Genomic DNA, 23830 nt, shown 5'->3' with positions numbered 1-23830 from the left:
AATACATCAACTTCCGGGCTCTAGTCTTTACTTTTGTATATAGCTACACAGATAAAAGTAATCACAATCATACGTATAATATAGATACATGTTCATATAATAATAGATAAGTAAGAAAGAATATAAAGTGTATCCACAAATATGTATAAAAATTATACATTATTATACATATCTGTGAGTATTATATAAAGTACAAGTATAGTAGTAAGTATAGATGTAATGCAACAAGAGTGATACCACAATTCCACCGGAATGTTAAAAAAAAAGATAATATCAGAAATTCTCAAATACACTTCTGTCAACTTATAAAAATAAAAAAAATTAACAGATTTCGATTTAATCTTATCAGTTAATACATTTATCAAATATTTAGGTAATATACACGATTAAAGATATATAAGTATATAGTATCTTTAATTGTGGTAATATAAAAATCCATTATTATTCAATAAAATAATAATCTAACTCTTAAATATTAATAATTGTACAAGATAAAAATTATACATAAATAACACTATTAATCAATACACTGGAGATAAATTTAAATCATTATTTTCATTATCTTCCAAATTATCTTCCAATAAAAGAATAAGTGCATGTACATTTGGTGCTTCCTTTTTGAGTAAATCTAATGCATCCTTTACATATAAAAACAAATAAATAATTTATAATAAAATTATTGGATATAAAATTGTTGACAGTCAAAATTTATAAATTTAATACTAATGAGTTTACTGAGTATTTATAAAATTGTTTTCAAAAAATACGAAACTGTTTATAATATTAGACCAAGCACTAGTTATAGTGCTTATTATTATAGCTTACTAGTTATAGTGTTATATAGTTATTATTATTTATAATAAAATGCAGAAGAGTTGGTTATTACAATGAATATAATACAGAATCAGTTCATTATTAATATGAAAATACTAAGGATACTAATAATTAGGGCTCGGGACTTCTAGGAACTTGCATGATTTTAAATAATTATACAAAACATAGCTAAGTAATATATAAATTTGTTTCATTGCAATACAAGTTAATATTTAAAATTTATAGTTGCATATTTGACCATTTTTCATTTATAAGTGCATATTTGACCATTTTTCATTTTATAAATGCAAATTTGACAATTATTCATATGGAGAAGTAAGTTTGTAAATTTTATAAAAAAAAATTATGATCTATTTCTTCATATATCACGCGACTTGGAACTCTAAGTGTCTTATTGGTGAACTAACTGAATGCATTAAAATAATTAAAACTACAAAAAACGTATACATTCTGCAAAAATTGAAGAATTTGCACAAGCTAAGGCTAACTACAAAAAATATCGAATATTTTAAATGGAAAAATGAATCTATAGATGGATTGTCTGTAGATATTAGCAGTAGTGACCTACGATTTTTTAAGTTTGCACCAATAAGTTCCGTAGACGTGTAACGTTCCTTTTCTAAATATAAAAATATTTTGGCTGATAACAGGCAGTCATTTAAATTTTCCAACTTAAGAAAATATCTTATTGTCCAATGTAATGCTCAAGGTTAGAAGAATTATAACTATATTAAAAATAAAAAAAATGTTTTCAATTTAATTTATTTTTAAAACCATTTTAAATATTTTGTTTTAGATAAATACTCAATATAAGATAAAAACAAATTTGAAAAAAAGAAAAAATTATCTTAGATCATCATATCTATCATATATAAAAATATTATTATAATTTATTACTAATTAATTTTTTATAAATGCATACATATTTTAAGGTTTGTAAGGGCACGAAGTCCCTAGCCCTACTAATAATACACAAATGGCACTTTTTAAAAATTATTAAAGGTAATTTGAGACATTATCAAGTAACTTGTACTAGACTTTAATCTTAGTAATCCTAGTTACACCGAATTTGATATTATGTCAAGAAATATATAATTTTTGGTAGCATTAATAATATATTTATTGTGCTATTTAACTATTTAAAATGAAAAATTTAGAAAATTTGAAAACACAAACAGAAAATTAAATATTTTAAAGTATCACTAATATTTATATATAAAAAAAAAATTGAAATAAACATATACTTACTTCTTAAATATTTTTATTTATGAAATGTTTATACTATAAACAATTTTAAATATTTATGAAGTTAGTATATGTTTAATATATTTTCAATTATCTAGAATATGTAAGCTAAAAATTAGCAACACTACCTAGAAGTAATTTTTTTAAAATTATTGAGTAACAAATTACCTCAATTGTATTTTCAGTATTCATATAATATGGTGCTAAAGCAATATGTTTATCCATTTTAAAACATATGTTTAAATTCACATATTTTAAATCTTTAAGAATTTCCTCTCTTTTTAGATTTTTAAAAATAAATCCTTCTTCACGTTTATCAAACAACTAGAAAATATTGTTTTTTTATTCAAATTAACAAGCTGTATTAAAATAAACAATTTTTGATAATATTATTCTTACCTTTCCAGCCTTAAGAGCATTATAAAAATCTGCCATATACAAGTTTAGCATTTGATATGATTTTATAACAGATGAATAAGATGTCATTTCCTCAATTCTACCTATATCAATTTGTATGTGCCTTGAAGTAGAAAGTTATTATAAAACAATAATTAATAATTATTATGTAATTGTATTGTAAATTTTTATTTTGTTAAGTAAATAATCATTAATCAAAAATAATATTTATATTACCTATAAGTTGAGAAATCAACATTTTTATTTTTAAAAATGGGCTGGCTACTATATATAATTAGGTAATAAACCACAGTCTTTATATTTTGCGTTAAACAGTGTGTCTCATAAATCCTGTATCACTCTTCATATCTCCACAGAAAATTAATATATTTAAACGACAAATTCGAGCAATTCGTATTTTGCTAGGTAACAACTATTATTATAATTATTCAAAAACATAACTTGCTCTAACTTGGTCAATTTTCATTCAATTTTAATATATATTTTTTTTTAACCGTTTTAAAAAATATGCTCAAGAAAATGGCTATTTTAAAAATTGAAAATTCTTTAATGCATAAATTTTTTTTTTTAATTTTTGAATTTTTTTAAAGAAAAAAAAATTAATTTTATGCCATTCAATCAGATTTCCATACTAAGTATTGTAAAAAAAACCGCGCTTAAATATATTTATTTCCCGTGGAGATATTAAGGGTGATACAGGACTTATGGGACATACTGTATATCAAGTATTATCAAATACTAAAATACATAATTTAGATTAATGTGTTTTAATGAAATAAAATGTAATTTAAAAAAATCAAATTTTTTCAAGACTACCACTATTTATTTGTATAAAAATTAATTTTTTAATTTAAAATCAATGAGTTTTATGACAATGATATTAAAAAATCAAAAAATGAATTTTATTGGTTCCAAATTTTTTTATCTGGTAAGTGATTCAATTTAAAAATTATTTTTAAATAATATTGTTATAATTTCTTAGGTTCGATTATAATTAAATTAACATACCTTATCATTAATTTGGCTAATCTATTTAACCAGTAAATATTAACAGACATCAACCCATTATAAAAAACATTTGGTGTCATAATTGTAAACAAATTCCATATGCAAGGTTTTAAATTTTCCAAAACTGATACCTAAAAAATGTTTTAGTAGAATAATTTCAAAACATTAATATATTACTTGATTTTTAATTTAACAAAATAAAATGTAATATAATAGTCCTTAAGTTTTTTTTAAACATAATGTTTGAACACATTATGTTTTCATGTTTAAAAAAAACTAAACACAAAAATTATTAATAAAAAAAAAAAATTGGGACTAATTAAAATAAAAAATATTTTCATAAGCTGAAAAACTGTTTTTTTACTTTTTCAAAAAATGAATAAACTACATGTTTCAACTGTTCTTCTTGTGGATAATGATATATACATATTGAACACCATTGGGATATGTATTTTGTTAAACATTTAACAATTTCAAATTCTACATCTTCTCGCAATTGTTCACCAAACAATATTTTATGCCTATCTGTTTTGGTTAGTCTTGAATTTAAATGCTAAAAAAACATATTATTATTCTGATACATTTAATTTAGCGAAACATTAAAATAAAGTAATACATACTATCAATTTGGTATCCTAATATGCATTTAAGAAGCCCTACTTACAATTATGATTACAATATTATTATAATTAAAAATAATTTGATATATAATCAAGTAAGATATTAGTCATAGCAATCTGTATTACAATAAATGAAAAGCATTCACTTACCAAATTACAAAGAAGATTGGTTAAAGATTTGATTATTATTTTACAAATAAGTTCATCTCCAGTAATAAATATTGGAAACAATTTTTCTAAAAATCTATTTTTTAATTCTAAATAAAATAAAAGTATAAATTAGTATATTATCAGAAAATAATTTTAGTATATAACCTTCTTCAGATGTGAATGATAAATATTCAAAGAGCTCATACAGAATCCAAGCACATTGCATACCATCCCATGAAATTATGTATTTAAAAATAAATAAATTGACAGCTACCAAGCCTCGATGTGCAAATTTTTGAAATTCCAAAATCTCTTGTAAAAACTTAGTTTTTTTAGTTAAATTATTTTCATTTATAACTACAAAAATTTAATAAATTAAAAAGTATTATACAACTATAATGCTTATTTTGTAAATATTACTTTGATCAAGACTATTGTTTAAATTATTTGAAAATCTTTGTTGTATATTTAATTTTGCCTCTGTGTTCATGAGTAATTTACACCAACCACTAATATTATCTAAAAGTGATAAACTATTATTAGAAATACTTTGATCCATGATTACTTTTGCTAAATCTTTAGTTCTGAAAATATAAACAATTTAAATTATTATCAACTAACAATAACAATATTATAATACATTTTTTTAATATAAAAATTGTAATGAATAATACATTTAATTTTGTAACATAATAAATTGTATTTTACCTTGGCAATTCAAATTTGTTATTTACATTGACAAACTTTATTTCACTGTAAAATCCATCTGAATTCTTTTTACTCTAAATTAAATAAAAATATTAATTGCAAGTTATTTATTTGAACAAAATAAAATATAAATATATTTTAAAAATATACATATTCTGTGAGTTGTAAAGATGTAGAATTGAGATGTTTACTAATTAATTCTTTTTTAACACTGCGTAAACCATTTGCAAGTTGTATAACAAACTTTGACTTAGAGTCAAAAAGTCCTTTTTGGCGAGTTTCAAGAATTAAATTTGGATTTTCAAAGAAACTATTCAGTAAAATTTAAAGTAAATTTTTTTTTATTTTATAAATTACAATTTTAGGGAAAAATGCATTATTACGTTAACAATTTGTTCATCGAAGATTCATTTTTACCAATATTAATAATATTCTTGCAGCATGTTATCATCCAATTTTGCACATCCTCAGGTTTTGTCAAAAAATAAATAATACCAGCAACTGGTGAATTCTATAATAATATTATTAAAATAATGAATACAACTCAGCAAATATTTTTTAACAATAATTGTTTACTTACTAAATTTCCATAAGTACACAGATGAAATAAAATTTTATAATACTTATCAATTATATCCACATTAGTCAATTTTTCTTCTACTACATCTGTATATATATATAAAAAAAAATAATAATTTGACATTTGTTTGAAGAAGCCAATAAATGAATACAATGAGGTCATATAATAAGAATATGAAAGTATAAAATTGTTGGAGCAGTTTTAGAATGGAAACTTCATAGTAAGATATAGTTGAAAATTTTTTAAGAAATGTGGGAGTGGATAAATGAAAGAATGCAGTTCAAAAGAAGGATAGATTCTGGTAATAACTTAGTAATTGTAATGGGAGAATCAGATAATAATATAATTAATTATATAACTTACAAAGTAACCAATATAATATGCATTCAGCTTTCTTCATATTATTAACATTTTCATGATAAATTGATAAGACTAAAACAATAAGTTCCTCACAAACATCAGTTGGAATATTTGGATTTTCTGGTACTAGAATTAAAAGTACTTGTTTGAAAGTTTTTAGATCTAGAACAAAATTGTACTAAATATTTTTTGATTTCAAAAATTAAATACTTCTAAGTACTTTTTTTTAGTATTAAAAATATATTTTTAATGGCTAACATGATATGGTACTCAACTTTATTTTATTTAAAAAACTAAATTTAAACGATTTATTTACATAAAACAATAATGATTATTTACTTAATTCAACTGTACAAAACAATTGACAAATTATTTTCATTTCTTCTTCAACCAATCCATTATGTTGAACTATGTCTTTAAAATGATTTAGATAATTTTCAAATAAGACATTTGTAGATAACTTTTTTCTATCTAAATTAAATACAAAATAAAAAAATTGTATTAAGCTAGTTAATATATATTTTAATCTTATAAAATAGTAAATATTTTCATAAATTATAAATTAACATAAACAAACAATTTAACATTTTTTAGTGAAATAAGAATTATTTAGACTTTGTAATATATTATAAGTCGATCCATTTCTTTTGGTAATAAAAATTGTGTATTTAATTTATTTTGAACCGTAGAAAAGTCTTTTTTTAGAAGTTTTCAAGAACTAGGATAACTATTATGGAACAAACTACATTTATCACACTCCTCAAATGTTACAATATTTTAAACAAAACAATATTTCAAGAATTTTACAACAATAACAAAAAAAAAAAAATTATTTTAAATTATAATAATTATTAGTCAGTTACTTTACTGTAGTAAAAAATATATCTAAAAAAAAATTAATTTCTGAATTAAATTTGAAAATTTAAATTTATACTTAACAATAAAAACCAATAAATATTATAATAAAATCTATGGATAGTCTAGACCCACTTGCAAAAGAAGAATCAATCCTTAGACATCAATAGAGGATAATTAACACATTCTATAGGAATTGTATTTTAATTTCTGGTTTTGGAAAAAATGAATAGAAAATTTGAGGAGAGTATAAGCAAAATTAATTTTTGTACATTCATTTTAATTATTAAAAATTCAGATGTTCAATGATCTTATAATATTTGAATATGTAAATAGATTTTCCTGTCATTATCAAATTTTTACTGACTATTTAATTATAAAATGTTAGTTTTAATTTGTCAAAATGCCTTCACCAAGTTTCTTAGATATATTTATCATGCTATATAATATATATATAACAATAAGAGTCAATAAATATTTGTATAATTAAGTAAAACTATAAAAAATAAAAAAATAACACAGTTAAAGTTATACAGAATTAATAATATCATACTTACCAATACTTTGGGACAGTTCAGTAAAAAACATGTTCCGATCATAAAAAACGTCACTGTCCATTTTTAATATTACAGCCGATAATTCCTGGTACTATAATAAGTGAAGTAAGGTTAAGTTTTAATATAATTTAAAGATACAAAAATTGTATATTATACCTATAATTGTTAAATTATTTAAATTTAATTGGTTGGAACATTAAATTATATGAATAGAATAATAATTAATTTTCATAAATATTTAAGGAAGTTATAATACCTAATATAATAATATATAATAATATGAACCTAGTAAATATTTTTGAAGTTCATAAATATAATATATAGCAATCTGTGGCTTTTACGAGAATAATAGATTTGCCTCTTAAACAAGAAGAGTCATAACGAATTTTCGTTATCAAATCCGTTTTCGGTTGTAGTTACCGTGTTAATGGTTATACATTCATTTGTTTTTCGTTCGCTAAATTCTCCCACTTTATTTCACTCAGATAGTTATCGTTCGGTTGGATTCTTAATAATGCTCTCGCTGCTCGTTTTTTATTTTACTCAGTCTTTACAATATTTTTTTTGACCTAGGGTAATTAAATTTATTATTTTTCAAGTCTTCGGTGATATTATGTTATTTTAAATCCAATCTATTCTTGAAGAGCTCTAAGGATCGCTGAATGTCATCATCACCTGAGAAGAAGTATCGCGGAAATGATATAAGAATAACATTATTGGAAAAAAAACATTCTACAATTTTATACACATTATTCGTATTAACAGAACTGTTGTGTAGATATAATTGTCTTTAGTGAATGTTACCATCTACACTACCTATTTTAACTTGAATTGATCTCCTTATAGTGTAGTGTTATTGTTTACTATTAATAGTTAGATATTAACAATGAGTTACGGTGATTCTGAAGCCAAAATGAATCTCTCTGCTTTGCAAAGAGTAGATCCATATGTTGATAGTATTGTGCAAACAGCAGGGCACGTTGCTTTGTATTCATTTAATGCAGAGGCAAATGCATGGCAAAAAAATAATGTTGAAGGAACTTTGCATGTATATACACGATCTGCTGAACCATTGCATAGTATTATGATAATGAATAGATTGAATACAAACAATCTAATGGAACCAATTGAAAATGGCCTAGATCTTCAACTTCAAGAACCATTTTTATTATACAGAAATAGTGGTGGTTCCATTTATGGTATATGGTTTTATGACAAAGATGAATGTGCCAAAATTTCTAGTATATTGAAATCATTGATCAAAAATATGGTAGTTAAACAAAATGATAAAATTACTAAACAAGAAACTGGTTCAAATAAAAGTATTGATCTCGTATCAATGCTCAGCCGAGCTCAAGAAGATTACAGGTAAACATTTTTTATAATATAATTGCAGAAACCTTTCTTTCAAAAAAAAAAGTATATATTTAAAAGTTACAGAACTACTTAAGATTGAAGTTTGTAAATTATTAGCAAACATTTTTTAATATTTTTAATAATTTGAATTATTTAATTTATTATTTTTTTATTGAATTTGTTATTTGTTTCATATGTTGAGAACATTATAGTCTAATTTTTTTCATTTTATTGAAAATATACTTAGCTAATGTGTTTATTTATATATAAATATATATATATATATATATATGTATATATTTTTTTTTTAAAGAGCCAATAAGACCAGCTCAAAAAGAACTGGAACCCCATCCAAGAAAGTAGAAGAAAATGCTCCTCCTCAATGTGTTATGGATTTTTTTGCAAAGGCAGGTAGTGGAAAAAATTTCTCTGATGGGTTACCATCATTATCAAGTTATGCTAATACACAAAGTACACAAACTCCAACTTTAAAAACTGGATCTAATGAATCAATGTTACATAAGTTAATGGCCAGTCCAATTCATACAGTAGAACAAATTGAAATGCAACAAAGATCAGCTACACCTAGATCAGATGTCTTAGTACCAACACCTACTGAACAAACTAAGCCTGCAAAACAATGTTCATTCAATAATATTAAACCTCGAAGTTTAATAAATCAGTTAAATCAACAAGTAGAAGATAATACTTCTCATGCTAAGCGTAATGGATATCATCATCCCAAAGAAAATAAGGATAATTCATATAGTACATCATTAATTGAACATTTTCTTAATCAAAGTGAACAATCTGAAAAACTTGATGTACCCATAGGTAAATATATATTATATTGATTACCTCTGATGGAATGTTTTTAAATTAATATTAAAGTATATTTATTAGTTAATTTAATTATTCAATATAACAATTATTTATTCAATTTCAAAGTATATGTTAGGGTAATAAATAAATAAAATATTAGTAATTTGCTAATGATTGATTTTTTTTTAATTTTTAATTTAAAGCTTAAATTAGGTATAAAATAATCATTTAATCTCTTATATAAATTGCAGTTGTAGCAGATTATAACAATATTTAAGTTTTAATGAGAATATTCAAATATATCTAGTTTAACTGAATAATACTGATTTTATAGGGTAACTCACAGTTTACTTAAACAATAAATGTTTTACTAAATCTGAATTGTATTAGGTTATAAAAAACTGATTTTATTTTAGATTATGAGTGAAAAAGAAAAGGAATTTATTGGTTATACTATATATATATTTTTTGTGTTTATGTACACAATTTTCATTTAGAAGGCTTACCACCAAATAGAAACTTAATGATAAAAGAAATGGGTTTTAGTTGGTTCTTTCGGAATCTCATTTTTTGAATTGTTCAACTGTTTTCTAACTAATTTAGAAAAATATGATTATCAGGATCATAAGAAATTTCTAAAAATGTTGTTGAGTTGTTATTATGAAAAAGATAATATTTTACGAATTTATTTTTTACAATTTATTAAAATTTCATAAAATTTACATCATACTGGTTTTTGACAAAATTTAACTTTTGTTCTCACCTTAACTCAAAAAATATTTATTACAGTGACATTTTCACTAAATACTTATATTAATATTTGTTATAAATTATATACGTAATTTACTATTTATTTATTTTTGGTTTACTTACAGATAATAGATATTTTTAAGTTTAATTAGCTTATTTTTAAAAAATGTAGATAAAATAATATTGGTTGGACAAAAAATCTTGAAAATTTAACACAATATTTTTCATATATATATTATTGATTAAAGAAAAGAAGTTAAATTGTATTTAAAAAAAAAAAAAAAAACTATGAGCATTTAAACGTTACATGTTTTATAATGTTAACAAAACAATATAAATAATGAAAATATCCTTCATTTTTATAAATGAAAGTTTTAAAATTGATTTTATAAACATTAAAAAATTTAAAAATGGTATGCCATTTAATGATTTCATAATTTTATAATATTTTAATAAAGTTAAAATTTTTTATATGGGTAGTTCATTCTTATAACTTAATAAGTTTTGTAGAGGGAAATCTTAGATTTTGTTGTAAATAACTGAAGATTTGATTGTGACACACTTGTAACTCTGTTATAATATTATAAAAGGTTCCAACAATCTATACTAGATGGAATTACTGATTCTACTAAAGCTAAATATACTTGGGTTAGCTTGTTCGTTTATTTTATTTTTTTTTAATTTGCCTTTGTTAGATAGCTTGTTTAAATCGTATATATTGTTACAGGCTTGTTATGAAGCTTTCTAAAAATATAAATAACTTTTATTAAGTCTTACATAATTTTTTTTTTCTATCTTATGTTACTACAAATTTCAATTCCTAAATTTTTTACACAGTTTGAAATAGAAATAGAATTACATGAGCAAATAGTTGGTGTTAAGCAAGATGTATTATAAATTCATGTTTTTTTTTTTTTTTTATTAGTCAAGTTTTTGATTGATGCATGAAAATCAACACAAGTTTTTTAATTTAAGGAATGGATTATTTGTAACCTATCATTGTTTTATTAATAAAATATCATTACCTAATAATTATTTCATACTTTTATTATTTCTTGAATCATATATAAATTAATATTTAGAATTTTTATTATCAGTTTCAACATTAAAATTGTCTTGTATCTCTAGGAAACATTTTATTTAAACAACATTTTATGAGACTCTTGTAGTCACAACCCTCTATTAATTTATAAAAGTACTTACTCTGTATGACTAAGTTGTGAGTTTTAGTTTTTGAAACTCCAGTTTAAATTAACAACATATGTTTGGTTTGAACCAGCTATTTAAAAAAAATTTAATTTAATTTTTTTGTCTTAATATATATGACTGATAACCCGAATATAATTTACTTTAAATTTTATAGATTATAACCATTTTGTTCAAAGTTAAAAATTAATTGAAAAATAATAATTTTGTGTTCTAGGTGCATCTTTGACACTAGAATCACAAGTTGAAGATGAGCTAATGCCTCCAACTAGATTCATAATGGATGATATTGAAGATGAATTAGTTACTTCTTCAGTAAATGCAATGTCATTAACTGAGCCTAAACACCTAGAACCTGCAACTAATAGATTGGAACCATTAACAAAGAATCAGCTATTACAAGCTATTGAATACTTACTAAAAAATGATTCAGATTTTATGGTTAAAATACATGAAGCTTATGTCAAATCATTGTTACGGAATTAAGACCATTCATTAAGATTCCATTACTTTAATATATGTGGCTATGTCTATACAATTTTCATAGTTTCGACAAAAAATTGTATTGCTTTAAAGCAATATTATTTTATTTATATTTTTCATATATCCAGTAATAATTACTTCAAAAATAATTCTCACAATAACAAAATAAAATTTTTTTGTGAGTTTCAACTATTTTAATGTTTAATTTTCTAATTGACGGTAATTTAGAGCAAATACATTAAAAATTCAAAATATTTTGATTTATATTTTGAACATTGTATGTATATACATATATATGTATATATATTCATTTTTATCATCAATAACTAAAATAAAAGTTGTTTTTTTTTTATTTTAAGAATAATGGAATATTAATACCTACTAGCATATATTTTTAGAGTTCATTAAAATATTAAAATACATTTTTTGTTTTCAATTGTCTTTCATTATTTTATTTATTTAATTATGAAAATTGTCAAAATAATTGTAGTATATGCTGGTTAATTTTATATTGATTTTCCTTTTGTTTTATTAAAATTATATGACTTTAATGATTATAATAAAAATTGTTCTACTTGTAAGTTAGAATGTTTGTATTTTCTTTATTTATATGTAACTATATTTATATATTGCTCATATTTTTAAAAAATTATCTGTTAAAAACAAGCTTTAAATTATTAGTATCAACTATATTTGTGACTATTCTATTCAAATTGTATATATACTAAAAAAACCGACAATGTGACGTAAATTCATTGATGTAATTTTTTATCATCAGTATATTGAAAAATAAAGTAATGGAATCATAATTTTGTTCCAAATTATGTATATTAAAATAACTATTTCTTGTACAATGTAATTCAGTTTAAAATCCAAATAATTAAAAATAAAGATTACCGTTTAATTTCTTTTGTATTCAATTATTTAATAAATATATTATGATTGGTTTTTTAAATTTATATTAGTGTTTATAAGCAATATTAAAATAACTTAAATAATTCCTAGAATTTTAATTTAATAATTATAAATTTTATTTTTTTTCAAACTGTTATCTAAACTATTATACAATTGTTATTCTTATATTCTAAATATTAGTGGAATTTGGATTTTATATATGTATAAATTATTTTTATACTTCAGTTTCAAAGTATGATGAAATTAAAAACTGATTCTTAGCTCTAGTTATAGTCTTATACATTTTAAACTTTGTTTATAAGTGGTTATAGTCATGGGTGCTAAGATAGATTTGCACCCCCTGGATATAAAAAAAAAAAAAAAAAAAATTAATAATGTAGGATAGAGACTATTTCTATCATTATTGGATTTTCTAGTAACCTGCATTACTTTAAAGCCATTGAAAAAAATTAAAATAATTTTGTATTATCATATTTGTCAATTTGAAAAAATATTCCTACGTACTTCATTTAAATAATTTTAAGCATTATTTAGAAATTATCATATATATTATGCATAGGATTGCCATAAATTTATAAGGTGAAACCAGGACAACATAAGCACAATATTAAGTAATATACTTTTAATATATTGAGAGGACAAGGGGGGATGTGGAGGTCAGTTTCTCCCTAGACCTTTTTTTAAATGTTATAAAATAATGTTCTTAGTGTATGGACTTTAGAAATGCAAAAAAAAAAAATAATGATTTGTTTGTAAATGATCCCCCCCCATACAAAAGTTATGTTTACGCCACCTAAGAGGACCATTAATAGTATAATGGTAGTATAATATTTAAAAAAAATTTGTAAAATAAAATATATGATATATGTGTAAACAGTGGCATAGACAGGATTTTTAAATGGGGGGGCCAACTACTTTTTTGGATAAGTAAGGTAAGAGAGGATATGAGAATTCAGCCTTAATCCCCCCCCACCATCTACCACCAAGTTTCTAAACGTAATTCAAGCATTTTAGTATAGTTTTAAAAATATTTATTAATATATAATTTATAATAATTATTATAATAATAATTTTGGTTTTAGTGTTCAGTCACTTGCTCCACTTTGACAGCTGCATTCTCTTAGGCGAATTTCTGGCAAATTCAGTTATTATTTCACTTTCATCGAATTGCTCTTTTTTATTTATATTAGCCATAGCTAACCCATTCAGTCTGTTTTCCGACATGGTGCTTCTTAAAAAATTTTTTAAGCGATTAAGTGCTGAAAACGTTCTTTCCGGAGTGAAAGAGGTAACTGGTAACGTGGCGAATAATTGTAAAAGTATTTTAATGTTAGGTCGAAGATTGGTGCGATGAGAGAGTGAATCAAGAGCAGAATTCGGTTTTGGAATAGTATTTTGACTCCATTGTTGCCTCCATATGAACAGGTCAGCTCTGATTGTAGATGAGGTATCATCATGGAGATCTTGGACATATATTTTAGCAGCTTTTATAATATTTTTATCGTCATACATATTTAAATTGGCCGGAATAAGTCCTTCAAGTGGCATAACATCAATAAGCCTTTGATTAAAACGAGCATCCATTGATTCTATTAAATTGTCAAGATACATTATACATATTAACACGGCCCATGGGGGGGCTATAGCCCCCTTAGTCCCCCCCCCTTGGCTACGCCACTTTGTGTAAATTATGTTTTTATTATGTATTGTTAATTGATTACAATTAAAAATGGTCGAAAATAAAAATTAAACAATACTAAATTTCTTTTAAACGTCTTGGTTGAGACTTATTTACGTCCTGAAAACATTTTTCGGACACCGGGATGCGAAGTCCAAAACCGGAAAAAATTTCGGGTTTCTGGGACGTATGGCAACCATAATTAAGCGTGATGCACCTTCCTGACAAAATTCTTGGTGGCGCCAATAGTTATAGTTATTTAGGGTTGCCATACGTCTCAGAAAACCGGGATTATCACCGGTTTTGAACTTCGTATCCCGGTGTCCCGAAAAATGTTTTCGGGACATCCGTATGTCTCGGCTTAGACGTCTAGAGAAAATTTAGTATTGTTTAATTTTTAATTTCGACCAGTTTATCTCGAATTACATTTTAAATTACAATGGATTAACAATATATAATAAAAACATAGTTTGTAATTTACACATATAATACATTTTATTCTATTTAAATATTATATTGCCGACCATTAATTTTCCTCTTCAGTGACGTACACATAAATTTTGTATGTAGGTGATCATTATTTTTATTTTATCATTATTTTTTTACGTTTCTAACGCCCTCAAATTAAGAACATTATTTTATAACATTTAAAAAAAGGCCTAAGGGGGCTCTGACCCTCCACTTCCCCCTTACATACGTCATTGATTCTCTCAATATATTATAAGTTATATTAAAAGTATATTACTCAATAACTTGTTTGTTTTATCCCGGTTTTGCTTTATAAATTTATGGTAACCCTATAGTTATTCTAGGGCTAAATATTGATACACATATGGATGACAGTAAATTTGTCAGAATGTATTCTAAAATAGTGCTTAATATATACCTCAAGGTACACACAAAATCAGTATTAAAAATATATATACAAATAAACAATGAAATTTGATTATGATTTCATGAATATGCAAAAAAAAAAAAAATCAAATGAAGCTGTAATAACAAATCTGTGGATGCAAATATAAAACTCAGAGGTGCTGATCACTTGCTAAACATTAAATTGCGCTTATGAATACCGTTTATTTAATAAACTGATTTTTATGCTGAAAGATCAAATACCTATCTAATAGCGTGGTAATACAGGCTATCTATGAATACCATAAATTATGTGTTTGATAAATACGGGTTGGTAGCATAAACCTATAAACTAAATTTATATTTTTGAGGTTGGTAGACTGGATATTTGATCTCTCTGCGTTTTGTTGTGGTCAAATTAATATAAGTAATAACATACTGCGGTTACAGTTCACAGTGGTGATAATGCGTTATATTTTAGGTTATAAAAATATCTGATTGTCTTATTTTTTTACTTATATTTTGCTTCTTCAATAATTTATTATTGGGTAATTTAGCTAATTGTATTTCATATTTGGTTGTCTAAATTTCTAGCCTTTGATGATGAAAACAATTTTGTTCTAAAGCTTTTTTAAATTGGTTTCTTTTCTTAATATTGTGTTCAATCAACACCTATTTAAGTTATTGTGAACAGTTATACGTTTCAACACTTAAAATGAATAAAATTGCTCTATACCATATTTTAGAGAATTACGACGCTCGCGTTCCCGAAGATCAAGATCGAGTGTATAAAGATGAATGCTTATACTCGTTTGATTCACCAGTAAGCTTATATAATTTTTAATTCAATTAAGTACCTAAAATGTTATGATAGATTTCAGTCTTTTAACTTACACATAATATTACTAATTTTATAATATTATTGTATTAACCAATACTAATTTTTAAACAACAAAAATTGGGAATTGAAATTTAATGATCATATAACTTGAAATAATATTTTCTTGTTTATTAGGTCTATTATTAATAATTTATGTACATGTTTTTAATTATTCATTGAATTATTTATGTAAAGATATTAAAATGAATAAGAACAAAATTGTTTTTAGAATAAATAAATTATATTTAAGGAAAGTAGTATGATTTATTTTTTTATTTTTGATATATGAAATCCATTGTTACTATTATTTAAAACTAATTTGAAAGTGTCATTAAAATGTGTATGAAATTCATTAATATCTTGATGGTAATACATAATATTAATTTTATAGCTCAAAAAAGTTAAATAAAATTCTTATTTTATAATTTTCAATTTTAATATATCATTATTTAATTTATCAATATCAATATATATATATATAACTAATATGTTTTAATATGTTTTTCAGGATTGTGAAACTGGCCTTTTTATTTGTTTAAAAACATTTGGTGGTTTTGGGCGTGAGCATGTTGAACGCTATCATAGAAAAACAGGGTGCTCAGTGTTTTTACATATACTTCGAGATAAAATAGAGGTATAGTAGTAAATATTTCAGTATTATTGTAGTTAATTAAAAATAATATTTTTTTATCCATGATTAATATTGATGAAAATTCCATTAAAAATCAATTTGTTTTAAGCCAATATTCTGTGGTTTAATATATTTTTGGGTATTCATTTTAGGCTTACCTGAGCTTAATACAACAATAGTTGGGATCAGTTAAATCTTGGTACATCATAAATTTAGCCTTATTGAATTAATTTGTTATTAGTTTTTTATAAACCTAAATTTGTTAAAAAAAAACTGGATTTTTCATTGTTTTCCAATTTTGTTTCAACTTTTTCCCCATTAATTGTATATTTCAATCTAATCTCAGCATTTAACAGTAAAAGCTTTATCAATTTACATGACTGATTGTCAATTATTTGTCCTAATAATTTTCAATATACAATAAGCTCTATTAAGCTTGGAAAAATTTCAATAAAAAAAAAAATTATGAAATGATATCAAAATAAATGTATGGACTTTACAATTGATCAGTATATCAACATGAGAACAATTTAAACAACTAAATAAAAAATATATTTAAATAATATTTAGTTATTTGATTTAAATTTTTTTAAAGTTTTTAAATAATTGTCTTAACATTTTTCCTTCAATCCTGTAACTTTCATTACCCTACCTATGATTTCAATTCACATAAGAATTTAGTAGATTTTGTTTGTACGGATTATGAATATGAATATAATTACTTGTAGTCCAGATTGAAATCCTTTAGTAGATTGATTTGGATTTGATTTCTCGCTGGTATAAAACTATATATAAAGTAGTTATAGTTTATACACTATGCATTCGCATATTATTGTATGTTAATGTATATGGCTGGAATGATCTAATACTGTGAGAGAAGCATATTTTAAAATTCAACTAATGTTCATAATTTTACCATTTTTTTCTTTGAATAAATTAACTTTTAACTTAGAAAAATGACATTGTATTTAAAGTAAAACAAGTTTTAAAATTTGTTTTATTATTTGTATATTAAGTGATAATGTGCTTATAATTGTCTGTAGATAATAGAATGTATTTAATTGTGTAGTTTGTTATTAGAACTTAAAAATAGTAGTTAGTTGTTTATTATATACATTGTTAGGTTGAAACCAAAATGACGCAGGTAGGAGATGCTCCAACTGAACGAAAAATTACTCGACTAGCTATTGGAGTAGATGGTGGATTTGATCCAGATGCTGAAAACAAAAAGTTTAAAACTATAGAAAACTATTCTATTGTAATTTTACCTTCCTTTGATTCAATTCCATTTGACACTAGTAATTTGCCAGAAAAAGTAATTATTTGGTTTTATTTTATCGTTTGCTAATATGTTATGTTTGTTATAAAAATAATTATTTTAGGTCATTAATTCTGTAAAAGGTATTATAGAAGCTAAATCGGCTAATTACTTAGATGAATTGAAAAGTTTGTCTAGTACATGGGATGGCGAAATTAGACTTGAAACCAAGTATGATATATTTATAATATATAATTATTAATTATTAGATAGAATTTCTATTTATAATTGGTTTCTTAAAAATATTTTGATTTTTTCGAATAGGTATGCTGATATAGAGCAGTTAAATAATGAGAAAAAAATTGCTCCCAGTGGTTGGAAGTGTGAGTATCCAGATTGTGATAAAGACAATAATCTATGGCTTAATTTAACTGATGGTTCAATTTATTGTGGTCGTAAATTTTTTGATGGATCCGGCGGAAATGGTCATGCTATTGAGCATTATCGTAAAACAAGTATGGTTTACATTAAAATTGTAAATTTAATATTGAACTACATTTAATTTTATTATTTTATCTTTAGATTTTCCTTTGGCTGTTAAACTTGGTACAATTACTAAAGACGGAAAAGGAGATGTATACAGTTATCCAGAACATGATATGGTTGAAAATCCAAATCTTATTCAACATTTATCACATTTTGGTATTAATATTTCTGTTATGGAAAAGGTATAACATTGTATTTAAACATTTCATATATGTATTACTGTAGGTACAAATATAATATTTATTTATAGACTGAAAAATCAATGGTAGAATTAGAATTAGATTTAAATCAAAAGTTTGGTGAATGGGCAACAATGCAAGAAAGTGGAAGTGAGTTGAAACCAATTTTTGGTCCAGGTTATACAGGCATTCATAATTTAGGAAATTCATGTTACATGAATAGTATTTTGCAAGTTTTGTTTTCTATTCCGGATTTTACTGTTAAGTAAGAAATATCATAATTATACTAATTCATAAATATTATGTATTTATTAATTTTTATTTTTTTCAGGTACTATGTACGGTCAATAAATATATTTCAAAAATGCACAACTAATCCTGTTGATAATTTCAATGTACAGATGTATGTTTAATTCTATATTTTATTTATTATTTATTTTATTGTATTAATTATTTTTGTTTATTTTAGGGCGAAATTAGCTCATGGACTATGTTCAGGAAGGTATTCAATGCCACCTCCAGAAGTTATTGAAGGAAAAAAAAAGTATTGGCATCATGGTATTAGACCAAATTCTCTAAAATTGTTAATTGGAAAAAATCATCCTGAATTTGCTACAAAAAAACAACAAGATGCACAGGAATTTTTTTTGTACTTATTATCATTAATAGAGGTACCTATAAAATTTTATAACGGAACTCATAATTTTGTGTAGCACAAAATTTAAGGAAAAAAAATTGTTTTTAGCAACATTCTCAACAATCTGAAAATCCAGCTGAATGTTTTAAATTTAACATTGAAGATCGTTATCAATGTACAACGTCAGGACAACTAAAATACACTTATAGACCAGAATACTGTTTGCCATTATCTATTCCACTTGAAAAAACAATTAATCACTCAGAAGTAAATGAATGGATGAAAAAACAAGCTGAAAGCAATAATAAAAAGTATTTAATTAATTTCTATTATTCAACTTTTAAATTATGTACATTTCTTATCTTGAGTTATTATTTGGTTTAATACAAAATTTTAGTATAACTTATATCTGGTGTAAGAAAAAATAAATTACATTTTTATCTAAATTTTAAAATAATATATGCGTATACAAACCAAAACTGGTTGTTTTCTACTTCACCAGTTATAGTAAACTGGTCTAACACTAGTAAGGCATCTTACTTTTGTATTTGATTATAAAGAGTAACATGTTAGTTACTGTATAGAAATAAAAATGTATAAAAGTGTCATGCACTGTATTTAGGTTAATCATATTAAATTTTACATGGAAGAGATTCCGTAAACCAATTCCATCTTGGGAAGTATTCATCATATCTTTAGACTTCAATATCGGCTTGTAATTCTAAAGTTACCTGATATATTATAGTTGGTAGTATATTTCCAAGCCATTCTATTACTGTTAAATGTCTAACTATTTACTTTGTTCAGATTAACTTTTTTTGATTGTTTATTGAATTAGAAACATGAAATTTTCTCTTCTAATTTAAGTAGTTATATGTTCATTGTGCTTTGTATTAAACTTTCTTACTTATAATATATTATTAATTATTGATTTGGTTTGAACTCTCAATTTCTTTAAGATATAGCCATTTTATTTTTATTTCTGCTTCATTAGTAAAAATATTGATTTTTCGTATGTACATCTTACAGAGAAGGCCGTTAAGCTATTGGCAAAAATTAAATGTTATAATTATAATAATTGAACCTTCTAGAAATAACAAATTTACTGAAGTTTTTAAACATGAAATTTGTATTTTATTATTTTTCAGCACAAATGAAATAGTTCGACCTTGTATTAAATTATCATCATGTTTAGAATCTTTTGTTCAGTCTGAAATTATTGAACAATTTTTCAATACTGCGTTAAATCAAAGAACAACTGCCCAAAAGTATGTAATTTTTACTTAAATATTATTTATATAATACATAATGTGTTGATTCTTCTAAATCTTAAATTATAATTTTATCACTTTGTTCAATAAATTTAGAACTACAAGACTTGCTACATTTCCTGATTATCTTATGATACATTTAAAAAAATTTACACTTCGTCATGATTGGGTGCCTATTAAATTAGATGTATCTATTGACATGCCTGAAGAATTGGATATTAGTCATTTAAGAGGAAATGGTCCACAAGAAGGTGAAATTCTTATGCCAGATATTGCAGAAACTCCAGGTGTGTTTATACACATTTATTATACATATTATAATTTTTTTAATTTTATTTCCAAAAAAACATTGTAGTGTATTGGGTTAATCATGGATTATATTTTTATTAATTTCTATATTAATTTAGATGCTTCATCATTTATGTTTGATGAAAATTTAATATCTGAGTTGACACAAATGGGATTCCCTCCAGAAGCATGTAAACGTGCAGTATTTTTCACAAAAAATCAAGGTTTGAATGATGCTTCAAATTGGCTTATGAACCATATTAGTGATCCCGATTTCTCCGATCCCTTTATACCACCAGGAACAGAAGTTAAAAAAGAAGGTTAAAGAGCTATATTTCATTTTTATGTATTCATTTTAAATGAATTAATTATTTTATAGAATTTTTACCTGATGAAAAATCTGCTGCTATGATTATGTCAATGGGTTTTGAACGAAATCATGTGATTTCTGCACTAAAGGCTACTGAAAATAATTTGGACCGTGCACTTGATTGGTTAATGAGTCATGGACCAGAAGAATTAAACTCCATGGAAACTTCAGAAAGTTCTAAACCAAAATATAGGGATGGTAGAGGAAGTAAGTTTAATAAAACATTTTATATAAGCCACTGAAAATTTTATTTTTCTAATGTAATTGTTTTTTCAGTGTATAAATTAATTGCTTTTATATCTCACATGGGTAGTTCTTCAATGGTTGGACATTATGTATGTCATATTAAAAAAGAAGGACAATGGGTCATATTCAATGATGAAAAGGTAGCAGTTTCTCAAAATCCCCCTATTGACTTAGGTTATTTGTATGTTTATGAAAGAATTAATTGTTGAAAATTACTTATGATGTTAAATTATAATAAATCTTAATTTTTTTTTTTTTTTTTTAATTTAATATGAATTTTTATATTAAATATTAATATCAGTTTTTATATTTTGTCTTTTACTAAATAATTTTTTGTAGAAAAATGTATTATGAAATTGTATTCATAAGTTATAAAATAAATTTGGTACTGCTGTAATATTTTTATTCGGAATAGATATAGCAAATATTTAAAAAAAAATATGAGTACAAAATATAGTATACTTACAATGAATCTTCAGAGAAATATATGCAAATTCAAAAGGTAGATTATCTATTCTTACTACTATTATATTTGTAATATTATCTTAAGTCGTGTATATTCTAAATATAGCCTAAAAGAACAATTTGTTGATAGTTACTATAATGTACAAATATATTTTAAATGTACTTAGTACTATTTTTATAAGATTGTAATAAAGTGTATGGAATTTCTATGGAATTTTAAAATGTCCACGATTCATTTCACACCAAATTTAAACATCAAATTTTATATTGCATATTTGTTTATAAATGCATATACCTAACATGCATATTTAATTGGTTTTTATTAAATTAATTATTTACAGTAAATTTTTTAATTTCCTTGAATAGAGCACGAATAGGCATGATAAGTATTAAGTTTCTAAAATATTATTTTAAAATATTTGTATTTTTTTAAGTTTTCTATTAGTTTTTGAGGGTAGGTCACTTCAAATAATCTAAAATATTTATTTTTAGTTTTTTTATTTTATTTATATATTCGCTTTTAAGTTACCTAAAAGTTTAAAATTGATTTATACTGATATATACTCATAACGAGTAATGGGCGTGTCAATAACGAATGACTACGTTCTTGCGCCGCATAAAAACATCAAATAGCGTGTTCTCTCGGTCATTGTATACCGTTTCACTTTTGGTATGGCATCCTGTTAAGAATATATTGTGTTCTTTACATTATATTCACAATCAAAGCACATGGTCGAATAGGTACATAATTAACTGTGCTTTCAAACCATTCATACATAAAACCTTATTATTAGGTAAAGTAAAATTTAGAAGTACAAGTTATACTCACATTTAACTTAGTTGAACTTTCAACATCAAACAGGCTTGTGCAACTATTATTGTACAATACATTATTTACAAACGTGGCAAAAGGAGCTTGCAGCGGCAAAAACCTCATAGTACCATAGACATAGATATAAACTAAGTTCATTTACATGTCTATGGTTAGTATTCACGTAAAATTACGCAAATGGCGGACAAATAACGAACATAATGGTCGTCAGTCACAAAAATCGAATATATAAATTATGGATAAATAATTGTATATATTCAATACAGGGCGATCAAGGCACAAACACAAAATTCATACAGAAAATTTTTTTTACGTTTCTAATCACACTATGGGAAAACTAGTAGGTACCCAAACAAAAAGAGCTTATTTTCAATGAAATTAGTGAGATGGGTGAGCTTGTTTTTGTTGGAGATGGCGTTGCGATAAATTTTACGAAAGTGGAGTTGTTTGCCGCAATTTACGCAGGTATTAGACAAAGGTGACCAACTAATAAAATAATAAAAATGAAATAATACAAACTAATAATGTTTATTTTGTATATTATTTTCTTTAACTGATAAATTGTTTCATAAAGTAAAAATTACTAGGTACTCTTCTGTATTTTTTTTTTCTATTTTTAATCCATAATTATAACTACATATGCCATACTGTGATCCAATTTACATATTGTTAAAAATTCAATTATTTACACAGAAGTTTAGATGACTAAGCCAGAAAAATGGTATAAATAAAAAAAAAAAAAAACGTTAAATAAATTCTACCATTGGACGTTGCAGGGAATAAGTGCTTTTATTATTATTATATTATTATCTTATAAGGTAATCGTATACT

General features: G+C 23.8%; 3 protein-coding genes across 6 annotated transcripts; 2 read left to right on the top strand and 1 right to left on the bottom strand.

The window, feature by feature from the left end:
* Nucleotides 1-11: 11 nt before the first annotated feature.
* Nucleotides 12-7712, bottom strand: LOC112690729. 3 transcript variants are annotated; one of them, XM_025564801.1, is made up of 16 exons: nt 7591-7712; nt 7335-7425; nt 6262-6393; nt 5926-6084; nt 5563-5648; nt 5366-5493; nt 5133-5292; nt 4983-5056; nt 4695-4858; nt 4440-4631; nt 4275-4381; nt 3869-4057; nt 3505-3635; nt 2479-2599; nt 2248-2403; nt 12-638 (listed from the first exon to the last, which is right to left on the bottom strand). In XM_025564801.1, exons 2-16 carry the CDS (start codon nt 7393-7395, stop codon nt 522-524), a joined length of 1977 nt encoding a protein of 658 aa, XP_025420586.1. In that variant the 5' UTR covers nt 7396-7425; nt 7591-7712; the 3' UTR covers nt 12-521. The 3 variants fall into 3 exon arrangements, with proteins under 3 accessions (XP_025420586.1, XP_025420587.1, XP_025420585.1); XM_025564802.1 differs by having other exon boundaries at nt 7620-7709; XM_025564800.1 differs by lacking the exon at nt 7591-7712 and adding an exon at nt 7491-7536.
* A 95-nt stretch (nt 7713-7807) lies between these two features.
* On the top strand, nt 7808-12097 carry LOC112690731 (mRNA-decapping enzyme 1B). Its single transcript, XM_025564803.1, has 3 exons — nt 7808-8702; nt 9004-9524; nt 11686-12097. Exons 1-3 carry the CDS (start codon nt 8221-8223, stop codon nt 11952-11954), a joined length of 1272 nt encoding a protein of 423 aa, XP_025420588.1. The 5' UTR covers nt 7808-8220; the 3' UTR covers nt 11955-12097.
* Nucleotides 12098-15908: 3811 nt separating this feature from the next.
* LOC112690755 (ubiquitin carboxyl-terminal hydrolase 5) lies at nt 15909-21940 on the top strand. 2 transcript variants are annotated; one of them, XM_025564835.1, is made up of 15 exons: nt 15909-16219; nt 16785-16910; nt 18052-18222; nt 18290-18396; nt 18490-18680; nt 18748-18893; nt 18962-19155; nt 19222-19293; nt 19360-19561; nt 19636-19838; nt 20676-20795; nt 20895-21085; nt 21206-21406; nt 21466-21663; nt 21733-21940. In XM_025564835.1, exons 1-15 carry the CDS (start codon nt 16112-16114, stop codon nt 21909-21911), a joined length of 2409 nt encoding a protein of 802 aa, XP_025420620.1. In that variant the 5' UTR covers nt 15909-16111; the 3' UTR covers nt 21912-21940. The 2 variants fall into 2 exon arrangements, with proteins under 2 accessions (XP_025420620.1, XP_025420619.1); XM_025564834.1 differs by having other exon boundaries at nt 18031-18222.
* Nucleotides 21941-23830: the final 1890 nt, after the last annotated feature.

This window comes from Sipha flava, unplaced genomic scaffold (assembly GCF_003268045.1).
Source record: "Sipha flava isolate LNK unplaced genomic scaffold, YSA_version1 51_pilon_pilon, whole genome shotgun sequence".
Lineage (NCBI taxonomy): Eukaryota > Metazoa > Arthropoda > Insecta > Hemiptera > Aphididae > Sipha > Sipha flava.
This window is presented reverse-complemented; position numbering and strand designations above follow the sequence as displayed.

What these genes read in the sequence shown, in the direction of transcription:
- LOC112690729 (XM_025564801.1), bottom strand. Translation starts at nt 7,395, where the DNA reads ATGGACAGTGACGTTTTTTATGATCGGAACATGTTTTTTACTGAACTG. An exon ending in TGAACTGTCCCAAAGTATTG is followed by an intron (nt 6,394 to 7,334) that starts GTAAGTATGATA and finishes TATTTAATTTAG; the next exon opens with ATAGAAAAAAGTTATCTACA. An exon ending in TTTATTCATTTTTTGAAAAA is followed by an intron (nt 3,636 to 3,868) that starts GTAAAAAAACAG and finishes AACATTTTTTAG; the next exon opens with GTATCAGTTTTGGAAAATTT.
- LOC112690731 (XM_025564803.1), top strand. Translation starts at nt 8,221, where the DNA reads ATGAGTTACGGTGATTCTGAAGCCAAAATGAATCTCTCTGCTTTGCAA. An exon ending in CGAGCTCAAGAAGATTACAG is followed by an intron (nt 8,703 to 9,003) that starts GTAAACATTTTT and finishes TTTTTTTTAAAG; the next exon opens with AGCCAATAAGACCAGCTCAA. An exon ending in AAAACTTGATGTACCCATAG is followed by an intron (nt 9,525 to 11,685) that starts GTAAATATATAT and finishes TTTGTGTTCTAG; the next exon opens with GTGCATCTTTGACACTAGAA.
- LOC112690755 (XM_025564834.1), top strand. Translation starts at nt 16,112, where the DNA reads ATGAATAAAATTGCTCTATACCATATTTTAGAGAATTACGACGCTCGC. An exon ending in TATACTCGTTTGATTCACCA is followed by an intron (nt 16,220 to 16,784) that starts GTAAGCTTATAT and finishes TATGTTTTTCAG; the next exon opens with GATTGTGAAACTGGCCTTTT. An exon ending in ATTCCGGATTTTACTGTTAA is followed by an intron (nt 19,156 to 19,221) that starts GTAAGAAATATC and finishes TATTTTTTTCAG; the next exon opens with GTACTATGTACGGTCAATAA.